Source organism: Hetaerina americana, unplaced genomic scaffold (assembly GCF_022747635.1).
Source record: "Hetaerina americana unplaced genomic scaffold, ioHetAmer1.1.p SCAF_3, whole genome shotgun sequence".
Classification (NCBI taxonomy): domain Eukaryota; kingdom Metazoa; phylum Arthropoda; class Insecta; order Odonata; family Calopterygidae; genus Hetaerina; species Hetaerina americana.
This window is the reverse complement of record NW_027286874.1, coordinates 88,363,617-88,384,498: the sequence shown is the minus strand read 5'-3', so window position 1 is coordinate 88,384,498 and position 20,882 is coordinate 88,363,617. Positions and strand designations below refer to the sequence as shown.

The 20,882-nt window shown below is 34.6% G+C and overlaps 1 protein-coding gene across 1 annotated transcript; it reads left to right on the top strand.

Moving 5' to 3' along the window:
• The first annotated feature begins 1,136 nt into the window (after nucleotides 1-1,136).
• LOC139690455 (UPF0547 protein C16orf87 homolog) lies at nucleotides 1,137-20,039 on the top strand. Its single transcript, XM_071587910.1, has 5 exons — nucleotides 1,137-1,448; nucleotides 2,387-2,608; nucleotides 12,782-12,950; nucleotides 13,029-13,200; nucleotides 19,026-20,039. Exons 1-4 carry the CDS (start codon nucleotides 1,398-1,400, stop codon nucleotides 13,184-13,186), a joined length of 600 nt encoding a protein of 199 aa, XP_071444011.1. The 5' UTR covers nucleotides 1,137-1,397; the 3' UTR covers nucleotides 13,187-13,200; nucleotides 19,026-20,039.
• The last annotated feature ends 843 nt before the right edge of the window (nucleotides 20,040-20,882 follow it).

Here is a 20,882-nt window from a genome sequence, read left to right as displayed (position 1 = left end):
CGAGTAAGAGATTTTGGAAAATTCAAAAGTATAAAAGTGTAGAAACAATCAAAGAACTGGGATTTCAGTGTGAAAAAAATCAAAATACGAGATGAAATACTACCAACAGAAGCTTCAACAAAGAACGAATTAGAAACAATTTAAGTAAGTTGTATGAATGGGGTTGCTTAACTTGGCACTAATAACCAGCTGCTACCAAATCGTTAAATAAGTGGGTAAAAAATATTTATAATAATGATCGTAATAAGGATTCAAATAGGTATATAAAAAAAATTCGTTTTTCGGTGATTTTTAACCGAAGTTAAAAGGAATCTTAATATTTTTCTACTATCTTTGATATTTTAATTAATCTTTCCTATCAGAGGCAAACAAATTTTAGTAATAATAATGCATTTATTAGTCCGGGGATTTGTTGCATATTCACACACACACACAAATAGGACACGTCAGATATAAATTTCACAATTTTAGAAGAAATACGATAAATACAGTAATATGAGTAAAATGAATAGTAATGAAATCATGACTATTCAATTTACTCATAAGTCAGTTTAAACAAACTACCTCAATTAATTTAGTATAAATGCAATAATTTCTGCATATGCAAACTACCATCTTATTAATTCATGTACCCTCAATTTTAGTGCTGTCGCCGTATAAGTCAGTACCCACAAAATTTTCATCCTGCGCTTTAGCGAGACATTTTTGAACGTCAACCGTATGCGATACGTATTAAGGACATATGCATTGCTATAAATAAGCAATTTAGACGTTATCCTCGATACTTACCGAGAGTATTCTGGCCTGGTACTTCAATATATTGATTTCACTGCTTTTTTGAACATAGCGCCATGCTATTTTTATAGCGTGATTGGACACAAAAGCTCACATTTGTACAAAAATGAGTATCAGTTCTACCTTTGATTTTGTACTTCTCATAGTCTAGGCGGAAATCACACAGACAATACGGATAAATCATACCCTTGAGACAACTAACAAATCTTGTATAATCTTTCCTTATATCGACCGCTTCAAATAATCGACACCATGATGAAACCATTCCTTCACCTGTTGGCGGCAAAATATGTAAAAAATTGAAAATTTGTGGCGTTTATCGGTGCAACGTGAATATTACGTTATACGCTTGAAAATAACATTTTAAATAATCGAAAATACCAAATATTGATAAGAAAACAAATAACGTATTACTGCAATTAAGGTAGCTTCAACGAGCGCATTTGTTAGCTTGTTTGGTTTACGATGAATGGCGGTTAGATAAGCACTAAAAAAAACAAGTGATTTGATTTAAAATTAGGAGTTTTGATAAGCAGTGAATCATGAATTCGTGATAGAGTGACCGAAAATTTATTAATTGTAGTGATAAATAACTTTTAGATATGCCTAAGAATAAAATGATAACCAAGTCTTGCCCCAAGTGTGAGCAGCAGGTAAATAACACATTGTAGATGTTATTTTCATTTACTTAGTGAATGTTTACATGAAATTGCTAAAAACTATGTTTTTACCAAAAGTATGGCGTAAGTAGGAGCAACATTTTTATCTGAGTACTAGGCATGATCAAACATCTTATAGTGTATTCGTGGATTGTGGAAGGATTAATCTTTTATATTGAATAAACAGTATGTTTTTGAAGATATTTTGTGTAGTGTTCTGTCGCGAAGTCTTTACTTGCAGTGCTGTGTAATTAGTTGCTGTCAGAATGTTTGACAGTTTAAGAATATGCCTAATAATTGAATTCTACGTTGCTTGTTGAGTTGAACTAAAATCACTTTTAGTTATTTTAATTTTTACCTTCTAGTTGTCTTAGAGTTCAAGTTGGCTGTGGGTTTAGCATGCGTTCGCTTCAAATGTTCCGTTGTTTTGTTTGGTTGTCCCTGCACGCCACGAAACGTCAAGCTACAAACCGTGCGAGTTTCTTCGTCGGGGATAGCTATCGAAGTATATTATTTTATTTCTGACGTATAACGCTGGTATGTTTAGTGAAATCAATTCCTTTGCACTGTAAACTTATTGTTTGAGAAAAGTACCATAATCGGTGGAATTGTGTGATAGTCGTATTTGTTATTGTCTCTTATTTGTAATATTGATGTTGGAGGTTATGTAATCATGGTCAGCGATGATTATCTTTGATGTATGGGCGTAATATTAGTACTTGATGTGAGTTCAACAACGTAGATAAACTTCAATTGTGGGTATCGCCGAAGGCTTCGTTACGGACTGATGATTGTGTCGCTTCATGTATAACGAGAAGCGTTATGCGAGCGGAATATTTTTAGAGACACTTAAATATATATATAGCATGCAGCATATCATTCTTCTAGATTGATTATTGAATCAGTCATAACATTTCACTTTACATGCGTAGTTACCAGTGGCGTGTAAAGCATGTCGGTGTGGCCACAGCTTCTTTAATGCTCGACGTGGAGGCTCATCAGCTGTGCGATCTACAGCTCCAACAGAAGATGTAGCAGGGGCCAGTGCGGAAGGAGATGATGACGGAGTCGTAAAAAGGAGGAGAACAGAAAGAGTTCGGAGGGTTAAACCAAACTATTACGATGCTCTCGAATATGATAATCAAATGAAGAAGGTAAGCAATTTCTTTTTACTAAAGGGCTTGTTTCTGTGATTGAGATCATCCTTCTGATAGTTGACTTTGATTGTGAATGATATTCACTATTGGCATAAAATAATAGTGTGCTACTTGCTGGAATATAGGTATCACCATCGTTGTTGATATGTTCACATTTATTTTGAGTACTGTATTCCTAATTAGTGCATTTTTGGCATATTCATTTTGCTCTCTACAAATGCTCATGAGGCCTATACCGATTGTTATAAGCATTAATATCACTATCAGACAGATGGTGTAGCCATTAAAGATTTTTACTGTGTCATTTTTCTGATATGTTTTTTGAATTGAAAAAATTGACCATTTAATATTCACATTTGGGCAACTATTATTGTTTTTATAAAGTTTTGTTAGACGAGACTCGTTTTTCCTCTTAGAATTCTTATCACAAGAACAGGAAAATATTATGTAATCAAAGGTCTGTTAGTGTTTATCACAACTGTGGTACTGAACTGACAAGATAAACAGTACATTTTGGGGTTTATGGCACACCATAAAGTAATCTCAAAAAACCTTGTGTGTTGGTATTGACGGAATATTTTGCACAATTTGTCCAACATTGCATAATGTATCAGTTGTAAGGTGTTTGCTTCAAACACGCATTAACAAATTGAGAGTCATAATGTTCAGCTCTTAGAAAACTATTATTTTTTTTAGTTCCTAAGAGCATACACTTGAATTCACATGGAAGCATGGACACTATTAATAGGCCATGCCACAATAATCAACCTCAGGTTTGATTTTAATATTTAGAGTTTTGATTACCCCTAAGGAAGGCCTAAGGAAATTGAAATAAACACATTAAGTTAGGGAGGTCAGTTCTTTTCCCGGCAAGCATTCATTTTCCCACAAATTAGTATTAAACTGAAAAATTGCATGGATTAAATTTTAGTTTAGATTGTCTTTTGGAATTACTTAGGATTTGAATGCAGGTGTTTTCAGTCCCAATGCTCTGCTCATTATGCTACCATAAATAAGTGTGTGTTAATAGGGACATGGGTTTTTACACTAAATTGACTCATTGCTGAGTCAATCCCAAATCTCTGTTCACAGCATTTGAGTCTATGATATGGAATTCAACTTAAATGGTTGAAATTTATGGTTAATGGTTGAAACATCTTTATTTTACTGTGGACAATATAATTATTCCATTTAACAATTCTAATTGAAATAATTATTCATCAATGTACTTGTAAAAAGTTTTTAATTGGAGTGAGCAAAACATTAATTAAATAGACACATAGCGCATAACGATGGGTATTTTTTATGAACACATTTTTATCCAATTGGACTTAATTCTCTAGTGTGGCAGATAGGTTGGCTAGTTTGCACATCTTACTTATCAGATGTGATGTTGTATACAACCACACCTCTTTCCCTTTTCTGTCCTATTCTATAGCTAGAATTAATTTAGAATTCTCTTGAACGATTTGAATTTGATATATATGAACGATTTCTCTGAAGAAATGCAAAATGCAGACCCTCAGACCAGAAAAGAAAATCATTTATAATTAACTTCAAATAGAATTAAATGCTCCATGGTATATCTACTTACCATTAATAAGCTTCTCTAAGGTATTGATGATATTTAATTCATGATTCTACCAATACCCCATATGTTGCTAAATCTGACTGCCTTACATTCACTGTTTTACATACTTTTAGAAATTTATGAGGTAGTTCATTTGATAACTTCAAAACCCCATCCTTAAATATAGTAGTTTTTTCTGATATCCAATAAAAACCCAACTGATACCATGATTTACTTACAATTGAACTTACCAATTCAAATGACGTATTTCATGGAATGGAAGAACATTTTTTAGTGGTCCTATGCTAATTTTATTATAACTGTGACCATTTTAACAAACTATTGATGTTTACCTCTGTCATTTTCTTTTTCTACGCAACCATATGTTTTCCAGTATTTTTGAATGGGATGAATTTCTGGAAATCGTAGCACAAAAAATTTTCAGTGAGATAAAAGTATGTTTTCCTACAATCCATCCAAGAGTAGACATGTCACCCTCTCATTGTAGGTGATGACCATTGAAATGTCATTTCACCAAGATTGCTAATGATAGAAACTTCTAGCATTGTATTTCATATTTCTGGCTGAACCTGAATGAAATTAAAATTGCCACCATCAATGGTTTTAACTTGATCTCATTATTTATTTTTGTAGCTCAGAGCATAAAATTGGTGTTGTGCTGATTTTTTTGTGAAATCACCTACAAATGTGAAATTTTGGCTGTGAAAACTCGAGCAGGGTGCATGGTTTTGAGTGCTGTGGAGTGCTTTTGTCATTTGGTGATATAAGTGTTCCTATTATGTGTGTTTGCAGGTCACCTCAGGGTGATTTTTCTACCTTTATGGAACTCTTTTTCTAGATGCTACATGTTTATACTAAGAATTTGGTGAATACCAATATCTGTGGTGACCTCAATGTTGAGGTTTGGTTCTTTGTCAGCTCATTTAATAGACTCTCTTATGACTTTTAAATTGCCCCATTCCATAAATAAACCTACAAGGGTTACTAGTTCCTCCTCTATCATTGACAACATCATCTCCAACATTGTACCAATGGAAAGTCTAAATTTGGATGCGTATTTCTCTGATCATAAAGCTCAGTTGTCAAAGTTTCTTTTCAATGCTGACTTCAGGGCATTTTATATTGGGGTCCAATTTTAGCATTTTTACTCATTGTCATCTGTCTTGTTTTCAACTATTACTCCTAGAGCAATTCCGGGATTGTGTCTTTACTAACAATGAATTAAACTCTAAATTAAACAACTTCCAAGAGATTTTCTTGCATTGCTTCAATGTATGCTTCTCCCTGATGCCTGTAAAAACTCCAGTCACCCAGAAAACAAACTGCAAATGGGTAACTCAAGAAATAACGGCTATTCTGAAAAGTCTCTCCAATACTCTGAAATCAAATGACTGCCCCATTGGTGATGCAGGCTAAAAGGAACTGTAACATTTATGCCATTAATTCTTCCAAAAATGGTAATAAATCTGCTTGGAACCTCGTTAATAATGATACACAGCCCTCAAAATTTCAATTGGTGGGTATAAATGCTGTATCTTATAATAATGCTCTTGTTACCAACCAGTTATTGCTAATCTACCGGATGAAAATGTTCTCGATTCCATTACTGGAATGCGAAAAAACAAAAGTTGCCAACCAACGTCTAATGCACTATTGCAGGATATGCCTGTCTATTTCTATCTACTAGGCTATCTTTCTTCATCCTGCAGATGACAGAGAAATTAACAGTACGTTATGATTAAATAATAAGCAAGAAGCGCTCAGCTGTTTAATGATATACCATGCTCTCTACGAAAGGGCATTAATAATTCTTCAATGATCCATGTTATTACACATTAAGTCAATGAATCTCTGTCTTCAGGCACCTTCCCAAAGAGATGAAATGTAGCTTAAGTTTTCCCAGTATTCAAAGAAGGTGAACAGAAAACTGGAATAATTATAGATGTATTTCCAAACTATCTGTTTTCTCCAACATTCTGGAACAAGTTATGTACAATAGATTGTTATTTTTCTTAAATAAACTCAATATTATAAATTACAGATTCAGGTATGATGAGGTGGAACTCTTCCATAATAACAAAGTTGAAGATAATTACAATTTTCCACTTAACATTAAGTGGAAAATTGTAATTGTCTTCATCTCTGTTGTTAAACTCAATATTCTTTTGTTAAAAATTGGCAATTTTCCACAAAATAAATTAAAATGTATTAAATTATTTATTTAATGAATTATGATTAATTAATTATTTATTATTAATTTATTATTTATTTAATTGATTATGACATTCTACCACATCACACCTGAAACGTCGCTTTTTAATTAATATTTTTTATTCTCAGTTTGGCTTCATGAAAAATAAAGGAACTGAAACTGCAAATTATAAACTTATTCATGATGTCTTACTTGAACTTGGCAAAATGGGATAATGTAATTGGTGTTTGCTATGACTTTAAAAAGGCTTTTGATTTAGTTGATCATTCAATGTTACTGAGGAAAATGGAATCTCTGAGATAGCCAACCTATGGATAAAATCTTTTCTGACAGGAAGATCACGAGCAGTTAAATTATATTCCACTGAATCCAAATAATTTGCAATCTCTAATCCCTTGTTGTTTGAGAGAGGTGTCCCTAAAGGATATATTCAGGGTACTTTCCCTTTTATACATAAACAACCCAAATTCTTTCATTAATGGGTCATTGAATATGTATGCTGATGATGCAACTCACCTAACCTCCTCAAAGAACCTAAACCATGCAGTAGTTAAAAGTAACATTTACTATGAATGAATGGTGTGAAGATAATTTTGTATTTATGGACAATGAGAAAACAACATTATTTAATTTCATCCTCATCAAAGAAATATTGTAGCCTCCCCACTTTTGAGGATTAATGGGTCCCTAAGTCCTCTAATGTGACAAAATTCTTGGGGATGTATCCAGAGACTATCCAGGGAAACTCATGCCGATTGAAAAAAGCTCTGAAGTTGCTACAGGTTGATGCCTCCTGGGGAAAATTGTTGCCCTGGTTGGCGATAGTATGGCTGTGTCAGTTTATCATGTATTCATTCATAGTCGACTGAAATATGGAATTGCCGTGTGGGGGCACTCATATCATTCCAGGCACCTTTTAAGGCTGCAAAAATGAACAGTGAGAATCTTATGTTAAGTTCCAAGGGCATGTAGTTCTAGACGTTACTTTAAAAACATTTAGCTATTACCTGTATGTATATTTTCCATACTATTATCATTATACAGCAAAACAAAGCATGTTCAATTTGATAACCGTTGCTGATGTACATAGGCACAGCACAGCACAGCTTGCTTAGAACCCTTGTCATGCCGGTGTCAAATTTCTGAAAGTATTACCTAGAAAACTGAGGGAATTAGAGAAGTTGTTGTCATTGAAGTCTGCCGACCCCGGTGGCGGCGGGGTAACGTCCTCGTCTGCCATTCCAAGGGTCGCGGGTTCGATTCCCGCCTGGGTGAGTTTTCCTCCACCTAGGGCTTGGGTGTTTGTAAATGTGACTATTGTTATCGTTGTTAATAGTTCGATGAAAAGGCCAAAATGTGCTGTTTTCGGACTCATACTGAATAAATAAATAAATAAATAAACTTGATCTGTTCGTGTGTGGACATCAATTCAATTCTGTGGATGAATTCATGTCTCTCTCTGTTGATAAATGATTTTATTCTTATTTATGCTATTGCTGCTCCTGTTTACTTGCTCTTTTCTTTTTTATTTGTGACTATCATTAGTATTCAAACTACAATTGCATTTGTGTATGCCTGTAATCTTTACAAGCAATGTGACATGTTCCATACATGTCTCAAACATGTCTTTTAGGAACCAATAAACATCAATCAATCATTTGATCTCATGTGTCTAACAATAAGTAAGGGTATATTTTTCCTTGACCATTGAATTAGAAACCTCTCTCCTTGTTTTTAACTTCTTATACTGCATTGGCTTTATGCATACTCTGTGACCTTTATCAACACATTTTAACCACAAATTGTGTAGTTTCAGGTGTGATGTGGTGGGAGTCGAACATAATAAAAACCAAAGAGTAGCAATTTTTAGTTACTATTTTATTTTTAATATCCGTGCTTTATTATATTTTAACGGAAAAATTTTGGAGTCTGTTTCATCAGACCTAGAAGATGTATATGGAGGACTATTGGAGTACTGTAATAAAATCATAAATATCCCTTGGACAATGTTTCTGGTGGCTATATCTCAGCATCAGCAATAAATCTTGATGATTTATTAATTATTTGGTTTAGAAATAGTTTGGAATTTCAGGAGTTGTACTAGGCAACAAAAATAATGATTCTTCACTAATGAAGTAGATGAAAAGTGCCAGAAAATTATTTTCACCTAAAGCGATTCATTTTAGTTGAAGCCCATCCCACTTTGTGTCTAAAGATGTGCAGTGTAGTATAAGGGTTAATATGATGAAGTCAAATTTATTAATTTAAAAACATTGAGGAAAGGAGGTAAATAGGTTGATCACATGATTCCTAATTAACTTTCTGCATACTTGCGTATCCAATGGAAATTTGTATTTTTTGTGTACTCATAACAAAATCCCCAGTTTACTTGCATAGTAATAATGCGAGAAAAAATTGTAAAGTCAGCAAAGTTTGAGATAAGTTGTAGTAGTAGTTTAAGGAGAGGCAACCTACAGCTGAGATCATTTGCAACATTAGGGATGGACAGGAAAGGTTGAAGCGTAGAGAAAAACCCGGCATCGGCATTAGCCTTCTCTTAACAAAAAGCACCAAGGGGTCTGACTTAGCGTCCCATCTAACAGATGGTGCACTCGCTCAAAGCACCCTCCACAAAGCACCTCAAGTAGGGATCGGGGTGCCACTGACAATTATCTGCCACTGCTGGGATTCAAACCTGGGTCCCCTGGGTGAGAAGCCAGTACATCAGCCACTGCACCATCTCGATCCCCAGTTTGAGATAAGAAATAAGTGGCAAACTTCATTGCCAAATTAAAATAGTAATCATCTGATGACTACTTAATGCTTCTAATACAAACCTATGAAAAGTTAATTGCAAGTAAAACGAAATAAATATAAAATTTCTAAAAGTAAATGTTGAACTTTCTTTCTGTTGTTTACTTCTGTTGTCACTTTGGTCAGTTTTTATGTATTTTTATATTCTACCAAATTGCAGAAATTCAAAATTAAATATCTGTGGATTCTTTTTGCTGATGCCAATAAAATATTTTCATTTCTTTAATCAGTGTTTTTCAGAATAATTTGGTGCTCAATTGCATTTACAGCTATTTATGCACAATTCGAATCTATTGATAAAAAAGAGCTTTATATGGGCAAAGCATAAATTTCAGAAAAAAACTAAGTGAAATCATAGGAAATCAATAACCTTGAATCAGTTAACAAAAGCAAGATGTAAAATGTTAGGATAAAGGAGACTAACTGGAATTGATGAGAGTAACAGTGGTGCATTTTGGTTCTAGGTCTTGCAATGACTAATACAGAAGGAGATAGATTGTGTCTGTGAGTTATAGTGGATAATAATACCCCATGATATGCTGAATGCTGAAGGTAGGATTTGAACCCATAAATCCTAAGCGTTATGCTCTTGAGGTTACAGAGAAATATAGTATTATCGCTTTTGACTTGATGCAAGGCAGCATTAGGTTCTTCAACTAAGGTGCTTTAATAGACCAAATAAAATTTTTTTGCGAACCAAAGGGTGAATTAATATTGAGATGGAGAACATTTAATGTTATCATTCTGGGACCAAACATGGAATTAGAGTTGCAGAAGGTATCTTCTGGAAAATTGGGTTGGGTTAAAAACAACAAGTTTAAGACCCTCTTATTTACTTCTTCAGTTAATAGCCTTTTCAGTGATGTTCCAAATTAGTTAGGTTCATTTATAAAGACCATGTGAGAGAAATCTAGGTGAATCCTACATGTTCTGCAGATATCACTCAAGGAACCAGTATTAAAGAGGGAGGAAAAGCATTTTTCCTTTGACACTACTAGAGTTTTATCATGGAAAGATATATGTGGATTTTTGTTGGCATTTCATTTTTATTCTTCTCCTGCCAAAGGATATTTAATTGCCTTTAAATTCTCCGTTGAATGTGATGAATGACTAATTTCTCTCTTTTACACATTGAGAAAAGATACCTCTCTCTTTCCTACAAAATTGAGGCAATGCTAAATGTGTTGCATAATTGAAATTCCATCTCAAAAATGTAATTTTGATATTTGCAGGAAGTTTTCCTGATGTTTCATTCTCCAAGGTTTGTGGTATTCTGTCGTCCACTATTCTTTACAGCTTCACTCCCACCTCCACAATAATGGCGAGAAAAGTATGAAAATTATCCTTGGACTACTGGACATGAATCTTTGTGTTCTTGCATAAACTAATTTAATGATATTAGTTTTTAGAAAAGTTCAAATTTTACAGTGTTGTGAAATGGTTGAAAATGCTTGGAGGTATTATATTCACAAATGAAGCACAATCAATTATTCGGGCATGCCTTGACCCAACTCATGTTAGATTTTAATGTTCAAATAGTAATTCTTTCAATTTTAAATGAATTAAGTCTGACAAATATCATAGGAAGAGTCTTTTTACTGTAGGCGGGCTGACAGTATTCTTCTTGAAAAGGAGGCTCATCACAAGGGCTGTTAAAAATATAGTAATCTTATATTTATTATTCGCACAATTTATTTAGCGAAAATTTGTTTTTTTTTGCAAAAAATATACAAACTATCAGAGCTGTTAAATAAATATTGATCATGATTTTCTTATTCTTTTAATTTTTTATAAAAAATATAATTTTGTTTTATTGTTTGCTTAAGGTGTAATACATACGCGGCATAAGTTTCATTGGTTTGGCTCAAGTATTGTGTTCGTGGCAGCCATTGCGATTTGGAATGTGTGTAAATCACCTGCATCAACGATGAATAATATGCCGTGTTGAAATTTCCCTTTCACCTGTACACATTGACAGCCAAGGCCTATGTTATGAATTATACAGTAGATTTATGGAGCGTGTTCTTCCATGTTGCACAACTATGAAATAACTTAAAATTTTAAAAGAGGGGATACAATCAAAGGAAGGCAGACCTAGAACTCCAGTCACTGCCCTTACAGAAGCATGCATTAACACTGCTGCTGCTATGTTGCTGAAATTCATTGAATAACGTTAAGAGCGCTATCAGAAATATTTTTAAATTTCATTGGGTGCTACGTACTTGTGTTGGTAGCAGAAAAATTACGAGTCATCTTTGTTAACAGTGGGTTCTGTGAAACCCACTGTCAAATCATGATTATCTTGTGAATAGCAATGTTTATCAATCAGTTTAGTCAAGGAATCAAGTTAATTCATCATCCTTCCTGTAGTCCAGACCTAATCCCATTTTTCCCTCTATTCACCATTTTGAAAAAAAAACCTAGTGGAAATCATTTTTCAAAATTAGAAACAGGCTTAGGCAAACTTAACATGTTCCAATTTGCTGCAACTGCTGCTGATACATTGCTGTAATAAAATGAATGTAATGTTTTCCACTCAAGTAGTGCACATTGAACTGACAATATAAAGTAACATTTTAAAAAATATTTGCACAATAATGCATTGCAAAAATTCATCATCACTCTTTATTTTGAACAAATACATTTTGGTAATGGAGGAACTAATATTCACTTGTATGGGGAGTCATGTGTGAAGAGTAATTCCGATGGGATATAGAATATAGGGAAGGAGAGAGTAAGGATGTTTATATTTGCTTATGTGCATGTGGAGTGCAACTTAGTTCAGAGGATGCAGAAGGGGGCTAATGATAACTTAGTGAGGCTAAGTTTGGTGTCAGGAAGGGTAGAGGCATGCGTGATGGCATAGCAGTTATAATACATATAATCACTAATAGAGAGGAACATGGAGTGCAATCAGGATATGTGTCTGTTTTGTAGATTTCAAAAAGGCATTTGATAGAGTGAATTGGGAAAAATTAATGAATGTATTGCAGATAGAAGTGTAAATAGTGCATATAATATTTTAATAACTTTAGTCAAGGTAGTTCAGCAGTAGAACATTGGACTACTGACTGGAGGGCCCAGGTTCTATTCCTGCGGAAGCCTCTCTGGGCTCCCTCAACTTCTCCCAAGCTTTTTGATTTTTCGGGTACCAGATCTTCCTGGGAAACCATAACCAGCACAGGGAAAGGAACTGGCCCCCGTACCCTGATGTGTGAATTTTGCATGCCGTTGGGCTTGTTTATATTTTTTTTATCTTAATAATATGTAAATTTTTGTGTGCAACAATGTAGTTCAGTAGGTCTGTGCTTTTATTATTACAGTGTATAACTTGCGTAATATTTTTCACTCTAGTTTCTTGATATTATTTAATTTTTTTAGAATATTGCAAGCTTCACTTATGATCTTTTACATTATGCTTTCATAATGGATGTCTATTATTATTATATAATAAACAAAACTTAATTCAATTTATCACGTGACAATGTTTTGGACAGTTAATATTTTCTTCATTTTCCTCTTACTAATACTTGCCTGCATATGATGTTTGCAGGCAAAGCAGGTGAGGACTAATCCTCCAAGGCATCATAAAAACAGTGCCTCCAACTTCAAAGGTGAAGATGATGAGGAAGAGGGAGGGGGTGATGATGACGATGAGGAGTTGGGGGAGGAAGATGAGGACGACGACTCTGGGCCCATCACGAGGGGGGGTCGCGGGGAGGGTAGGGCTCGGTTGACGAGGGGCGGTGGGCAGGCAGGGAAGAAGAGGAGGAGGAGGAAAGGGGGAGGTGGGAGAGGAGGGGGGAGGGGTGGTAGTAATGCCGTGGGTATAGGAATGTTGGAGGAGGACGAAGAAGAAGATCTCATGGCGGGCATCACCCCAGAGAAGGGCCTCCTTTATTCTGCCGTCCTAGCTGAGATCAACCGTAAGATAGTTGCTGCAGGTTGGAGAGCTTAGAAAGAATATATGAGGTGAGTTTTGAATGCTGATTAAGTAATCAGATGATATTACTAATATAGCAGGTATAACTTAAGTTTTCCGGTCTCTTTTCGTTTTCAAATTAAAGCACAATAACCATTTTTTATGTCTAAATGCGTGCAGTCTGATCCACAGGGTATGCAAAAATAGTCCTTGGAGACTGCTTAGCTGTCATCTGATCATGTTGATCCCTTAAGTCAGTTTTATTGTGAAAATTTTATTTGGGTTACTCTTAGATTATCGTGGTATCTTTTTGTTTCTCTAGGACCTCCAAAATTGCTTATTTATTCGTCCCCGAAAGTAGTTCCTAAGTTGACTGAAGCATTTATATTGTTGTGAGAATGTAGTTCATCACTCTTGAAACTCATTTATACCTGAGGGTAAGTGTATGGGAGCAATGCCACATTGGTAACTTTTGTGATAGTTATTGTTGCACTCTTAAACGTACTAGTGAAGCCGCAAGAGCTGGCTGCTACCGAATGTGAACACTTCTTGTTTCTTTGCACTATACCACCTTAATATTTTAATCATTGTTGGATATTCTTGTTTCGTTCTGTCACAGAGGAGAAAATGTGTTTCAGTTGAGAGGAGGCTCTCCTGATGGCTCATTTGAGATACATGAGAGGTTTTCAGTGTGTGGGATGATAAGAACCCATAATTTAAAAGTCAAATATGAAAGGTAAATGCATAAAAATCAATCATAGGCAAATAACTTTCATTCATGCTCATTGAGTCATACCTATTTAAGCTGAAAATATTTCCCTCCATTTTGCCATGGTGAGCATCTAGTTTCATTTACATGTAATTCCATGACCTGAACGGACGTTGTTTGCTTCAGACAAATTGTTTGCCTGCAAGCTACCAGGGATGTGTGGAAATGAATGCATAGCCAAAAGCCTTAAATATTCAGGAAAATAATATGCCATTAGTTGATGTTACATGAAGCTTAAGGTAAATTTGTGAATTTTTCGAGATTTTGCATGAAAAGGAAAGGGAAAATGGACTAGTTGATCGGGAATGGATGGAAAACTGGATAACTACACTAATTAGAAATTAATTCTTTTGGAATGATTCCTATATGTAGTGGGATGTGATATGATTGAAATGATTTCTGTCATAAAATAATTAAGATGCATAATGGCATTGAACCCCCGAAAATCTAGTGGGTTTAGTAACCAGAGGGCCTGGGTGTATTCAGTGTATTGTTTCCGGGCCCCCTCAGCTTCTCCCATGATGTGTTTTTTTGGGTACCAGATCTTCAGTGGAAACCATAGGCAGTAAAAATAAAGGATCCTGCCCCCTACTCCGATGTATGAATGTCATACGTCGTTGGGCTTAGTACTAGGTGAGCTCTGCGCTAAACTATCAAACCAACCTCAAGATTGGTTATTGTGGTCGATTTAGTGGCAATCTGAGTCTTTGGTATCATGACAATGAGCCTTTAGATCATTTATGCTTCTTAATGTTATGCCAAGAGCAATGAATTCCTTGTTGTAGTACATCTTTAGTAATTAAAAATCATGGTGCCTCAATATAGCTCGCTGGTAGTGTTCAATGAATTGAAATATAAATGCAAAAGTAGTATAATTGCACTAGTGTAGTCTCACAACAAAACATTTCAGGGGTTACTGGCTTTTAATTCCAATCACATTACTCAGAAACTCATTAAGGAACTTCTAAAAGCATTTTATTCCCTTGTCGTTTATAAATTGCACCTGGGAAAATTTATTCCCTCTGTCATATATAATTCCTAGTGTTTTAATCTGCTTAAAACATAAGTGGATTTTGCATTCATAAAAAATGCTTCATACTAATTCTTGCATCTTTTTTACACTTTGATCTTTGATTATCTCTTTTTTAGATACAGCACCAATTATTTTACTCCAATCTGAATCAATGCTAGGGTATATGCAAGTGCATTTTTACATTCTCTTCCTACTCTGTTACTTTATAAGAAGTACTTCCAGCTTTATTTGTATCCCCATGGTTAACTTTTAAAATTTCCTTCCATGTGCAGAAATATGGAAGCACATGTATGAAATGGATATAATTTGGAGTTTATCAGATTACAGTAAATTACAGTAAAATTTAGCTAAAACTTAGTGATCACTTAATCAAGAGAATTGAGCACAAATTGGGAATAACTTAATGTATTTTAAAATATGGGAATAAATGAGGAAAAGTCCTTGTTTAAAAAGTCTAGAATGGTATGTTTGAATTTTGAATATGATAAAGAAATTGGGAATTCCTTGAGGGATTATGTTTCTTTTAAGTGTGAGATCAGTTGTTGTTTGCCTTTGGCTGTGATGAACACAAAACATTTACGAACAAACTAGTAGAACCTGCTTCAGGGATAAAAATGGCATGCAAAGTGATGTGGATTAATCCACAATGAATACTGAAGTGGTTCCTAAACACTCAAGAGAAAAATTGAGAATAGGGTGTTTTGGGAAAATGTCCCAATTTGGAATCTAGAAAATTTGTGACTTGCCTGTAAAACTCAATATTTTTCCCTGGCATAAGATAAAATCAGTTAAAGTAAATAGTAGCTGGATAAAATGAATTTTGGTTTAATTACATTAGAAGTGTATTTTATATTTGTACGCATGCTAATTTGGCAAGATAGTCATGATCAATTATCATCTGCTCGCAAGCTCAATCTGAAAAACTTGCTCATTTTATAACTTAAACTTTAAGTATTATTGAAGCATTGCAGAGTCATTATGAAACCAAGAAAACACTTTTAAAAGTATTTGTTTTAATTAAGGTCTACCAACACTTATGAATTTTTTCCAAGCAATTTTGCTGGCAAACTCTTAAATGTAGATGATAATTCTCAGACGTCTTTGATTTGCTGAAAAACTTCATCCTAGAATAATGGAATGCTAAAGCTTAATGTTTAATAGCACCTTGAGAATCATTGGAATCCTCTAGACTTCGATTATCAAAATGTCAAGGGTTTACTTTAAATACGAAGTTAGGCTGGAAACTAGTAATCATGCTTGTAGAGCACAAACAAAAACAAACAAGAGAGGTTGGGCGAAAGGTACATCAAAGTAAAATTCTTTAGTGTCAAAATCATATATTTCTTTTTCAACATACAAGGGTGGTCCCAGAAGTACCTCACCCAACAAAGAAAAAACTAAAGTTTTAGAAAAAAAATAATTATATTTCAACATAATCTCCTTTGAGCTCCATACACTTTTCCCAGTGATGTTCATTAAGTTCGAAACCCTTTCTATAATAAGAACTGTCTTGCTCCTCAAAATAGTCATTAACAGCCGACATCACTTCTTCACGGTTGGAAAATCTTTGACCACCGAGTCATTTTTTTCAAGTTTGTGATCAGAAAATAATCCGAGGGGGTGAAATCTGGCAAATAGGGTGCATGAGGTAGCAATCCAAACTTTAATTCATGAATTTTGGCCATTGCAATGACGGATTTGTGAGCTGGTGCATTGTCTTGATGAATCAACACTTTCTTCTTAGCCTAATGCAGCCGCTTTTGCTTGATTAATTCGCTGAAATGTTGCAGTAAGATTGCATAATACTTGCCGTTAATAGTTTTTCCCTTTTCAAGATAGTCAATGATAATTATCCCACGTGCATCCCAAAACACAGATGCCATGATCTTGCCTGCAGATGGAATGGTCTTCGCTTTCTTTGGAGCCGGTTCTCCCTTTTGGATCCATTGTTTTGATTGCTCTTTCGTCTCAGGTGTGAAGTAATGGACCCATGTTTCATCCATGGTTATGAAACTGTGCAAAAATTCTGCTTTGTTGCCGTGAAACTTTGCCAAACACTCAATTGAAACATCTTCATGATGCTGGTTTTTGCTTGAGTGTGAGCAAACGCGGCACCCATCTTGCACAAAGCTTTCTCATGTCCAAATTTTCAGTTGGAAGGCAATGTACTGCTCTTTTCGAAATTTCTACTATGTCCGCTAGTTGGTGCACTTGTAGTCGACAATCATCCAGTATCACTTTGTGGATTTTCTTCACCGTTTCTGGAGTTGTCGCCTTATTTGGTCGACCATTGCCTTCACCTCTCTGCCCCAAATGTAATGATTACCCTTGAGGTGTCTCTTGAGTAGAAAAATTGGAAGACCCAAGATTTGGGAGAATAAGGAGGGTGTAGAATTGGTTGAAATTTCAGATTTCTCAGAGCCTCTCCAGTTGTATGCAAGGTGTGTGGATTAGCATTGTCATGTTTCAAGATTATGGGCACCAAGCTGCCTCTAACATGACAAACTCTACGATGGACATGTTTTATAGTGTGTATTTACTGAGAAGAATTTACCATTGCCCCTTATCCAAGAAAATTGGTTTCATAAACTCGGTGAGCATCTCAAAACACAGTCAAAAGAAGTTTTTTTGCGGTTGGTGTTTTGAAGTTTTTCGCCTGAATAGAAAATGGATGCTGATATTCAGCGCTTTTCTCTTTTGGGTCGTGATGATGGGCTCATGGCTCAGCCTACTTCACAATATTCAAATGAAAGTCATCTCCTCACGGTAGTGCTGCAAAAGTTGCTCGCAGAATTTCAATCGAACTTGTTTGTTCTCGTATGTGAGATGGCGTGCTTCTTATTGTGTACAGATGTTACAGTAACCCAGTTATTCAATAATAAGGCCAACATTTTCCTTGGATATTCCAAAATGGTTTGCAATATGCTTTTGAGTGATTCGCCGGTCATTTTGAATCAAATCGTTGAAGAGTTTTTTGTTGCTAATCGTCTGCGGCAGTGATCGGATGTCCACTGTGTGTTTCATCAACAATTATGGCTTTTCCAGGCTGGCAACCGTGAAATTTTACTACTCATTGATTTGCGGTAGACCTATCAACTTCATCGTCACCATAAAGTCTTTAAACAATGATGAATCTCAGTAGGAGTCACTTTTTCAGCTGTTCTAAATTTGATAACAGCATGCTTTTTAACTTGCGTTGACATAGCAATGGAACATGTCTCCATACTTCTGCTTCTCAAAATACAATGGATGAATGCGACAACCTCAAACCTGGACATGTGTGTTGCGGGGGAATGTACCCTGTACCTTCCACATGCCATGGTGCACTTCTGAAGTTCTTTTTGTGAGTGCTCTACAATCATGTGTGAATTAGTTTTCAGCATGCACTCATAGGAATCACGCCAGTTATAATCATCATAGCTTTGGCTTATCAGGAAATTCATTAAGTTATTATGCAGTACTTGCTATATTTTTGGTTCTTAAATCACATCTTTTAAGTGTGGATTTTAGTAGATGGACATTATGAGAGATTTGAATCATTTATTAAGTTAATACTTTGTTTCAATATTGCTGCATCCAAATAAAGACTTGTCTTATGTTTTATATGGTTGCTGGCAGAACAAGTTTCTTTTGTCATTTGCCCAAAAAATTTCTAAGTACATATTTACAAGTGAGGTTGACATGCACCTTGTAATATTTGTGTCTTGGTACATGTTGAAAATGTTTTTGGATGATATATGGCATTTTTCGGTGGGGTTTTTATGATTCCTTTCTGGTGTAATGGCTACCTGCTTATTTTTCGATAAGTAATGTGCCTAAAATTACTTGAAAAATGGCATTTAAAATTACTGTATCTTATTCTGGTGATTTAAATCAAATGAAATTAACAGAAAATTGCCCTTATCAGCAGTAGATGCTCCCTATACACAAGGAGATCCATTAAATGTATGGAATAGTAATTGATTAGAACTATGGTGTTGGTAGGAACAGTATATCTGTATTGAATATTTCCTATTATATGCAAATGATGTCTATGTACAAGAAGCTCATCATGAACCCATTGTTATTTTAAGGAAGAAGTCAGGAGGACTTTTGCAGCAGCATCTTGTACCATGTTTTGGGTTCAACTCACCAACCGAAATGGTAAAGAGGATGTTTTACGGGAAACTACTTCATATTTTTACCATGAGAGATATATACATATATATTTCTGGAAAACCTTGTCATTAGGCTTCCAGGTAATTGGTTGTCATTTTTCAAGATGTGGGGGCCATTCAGACTTGTTAAATAATAATTTACAAAATGTCATTTTGTTTGACTGTTCGCAATGAAAATTTCAGTGCAACTTCAGCGCCACTAAGCTCATGCAATCTTTCATGTCCTTCATTATTCCTTTTATTTGTGATAAGTTTTTATAATGCACGGAAAGAAGCTTTGCATATTTATAAATGACATCACAGTTAGAGAGTACTTTTCCGTATTACAAAGCAATCATGATCGTGAGGTGGAGTATGAAATGTAAATCTACTTTGAATTTAGGAGTTACCATTCACCAATAAGCTATTCTACTGTGAAAGACCAATCAGTGTGAATGCCCCATTAAGGAAGTAATTGTAAAAATATTTCACCTAAATTATAATGCTACAGATTTTAAACTGTAATGAAATGAGAGAGGGATATTTTTATGGTGTGAATGTTACAGACATTTTGGTTGAGAAATATCAAGACCTTTTTTGACAGATAAGTTTATTGTTGAAAACTTGATAGCTTATCTTGTAATGAATCACATTTTACTTCAAAATTTAATGAATATAGTGTTCTATGTTATGAACCAAAATAAAAGGACAATTTAAAGGCATTACTTGTCTTGTGAAGTCATCTATTGGCCCTATTGTAACAAATTATCTTCAAAGAATAAGGCACAGATATATATATATATATTATAAAATTACTCAAATACCATTCCATCTTCAAATTTAGCAGAACAATGTGTATTTTTAATGTGCTTTATTATTGTAAATATGTATTTTTTTTGTAGTTCATGTAAGTTTAATGTAAAGAGTATTAAATCTATGCTTTTCATTAAATTTGTATTCATTCCATTTCAATTGAACAGAAGTTTTTGATGTGATATTAGATATTATTTGAAGGAGATATTTAAAGGATTTAATTAATATTAAAAATTTAATAGTTAATCATTTGTATTAATACCTCTTTCGCATGCTGAAATGTATGTTTGACAAGACAAATTGAAATGATGTGTTGAATGCAAAAATAAGTTTCATTACATTTAGGTCATTCAATAATTCATTTGAAAATCTAAGAGATAGCGATTGTAGTATCAGAAAAGGTTTACTTTTAGTGAGCCTCATCTCTCACTACATGACTGTTAAAGATTTAGCTATATCCATCTTGAGGTTTCACATTCATAGTCGATTGAAGCAACAAACCTTAGTCCATTTGGAAAAAGTTTCATGCGGTGATTGACATGTCCATTTAAAAGTCCTGACACCGAAAGAGTTGAAAGCCGAATAGGATGAAGCACATCTGCTCCTGTGTTTGCAACTGTTTACCATTGTGTAAGTGAGTTTAACTTCTTCCATAATATATGGCCACTGCATATGGTGAGGGAAACAGTAATGCGCCAGAACATATCATTTCCCAATGTATTTCAACAAGTACACTTAAACAAAAATTGAGAGGGATATTAAAGGTAAAGAATTTAAAAAATCGTAGCTGGTTCTTCCTCCGGCACCATCCACGTACACTTAATCTGATTATATGAGAGAGAATCTGATTACACATTTCAAGTCACCTTATCTTCAAGTAAATATTTAAATAAGAGAGTTCCTATTTCTTGCAAGTGAGAAGTGTAAAATGTGTGTGCTTGTTCATTTTATTTATCAAATCAAGATTTCCAAGAGAATCTG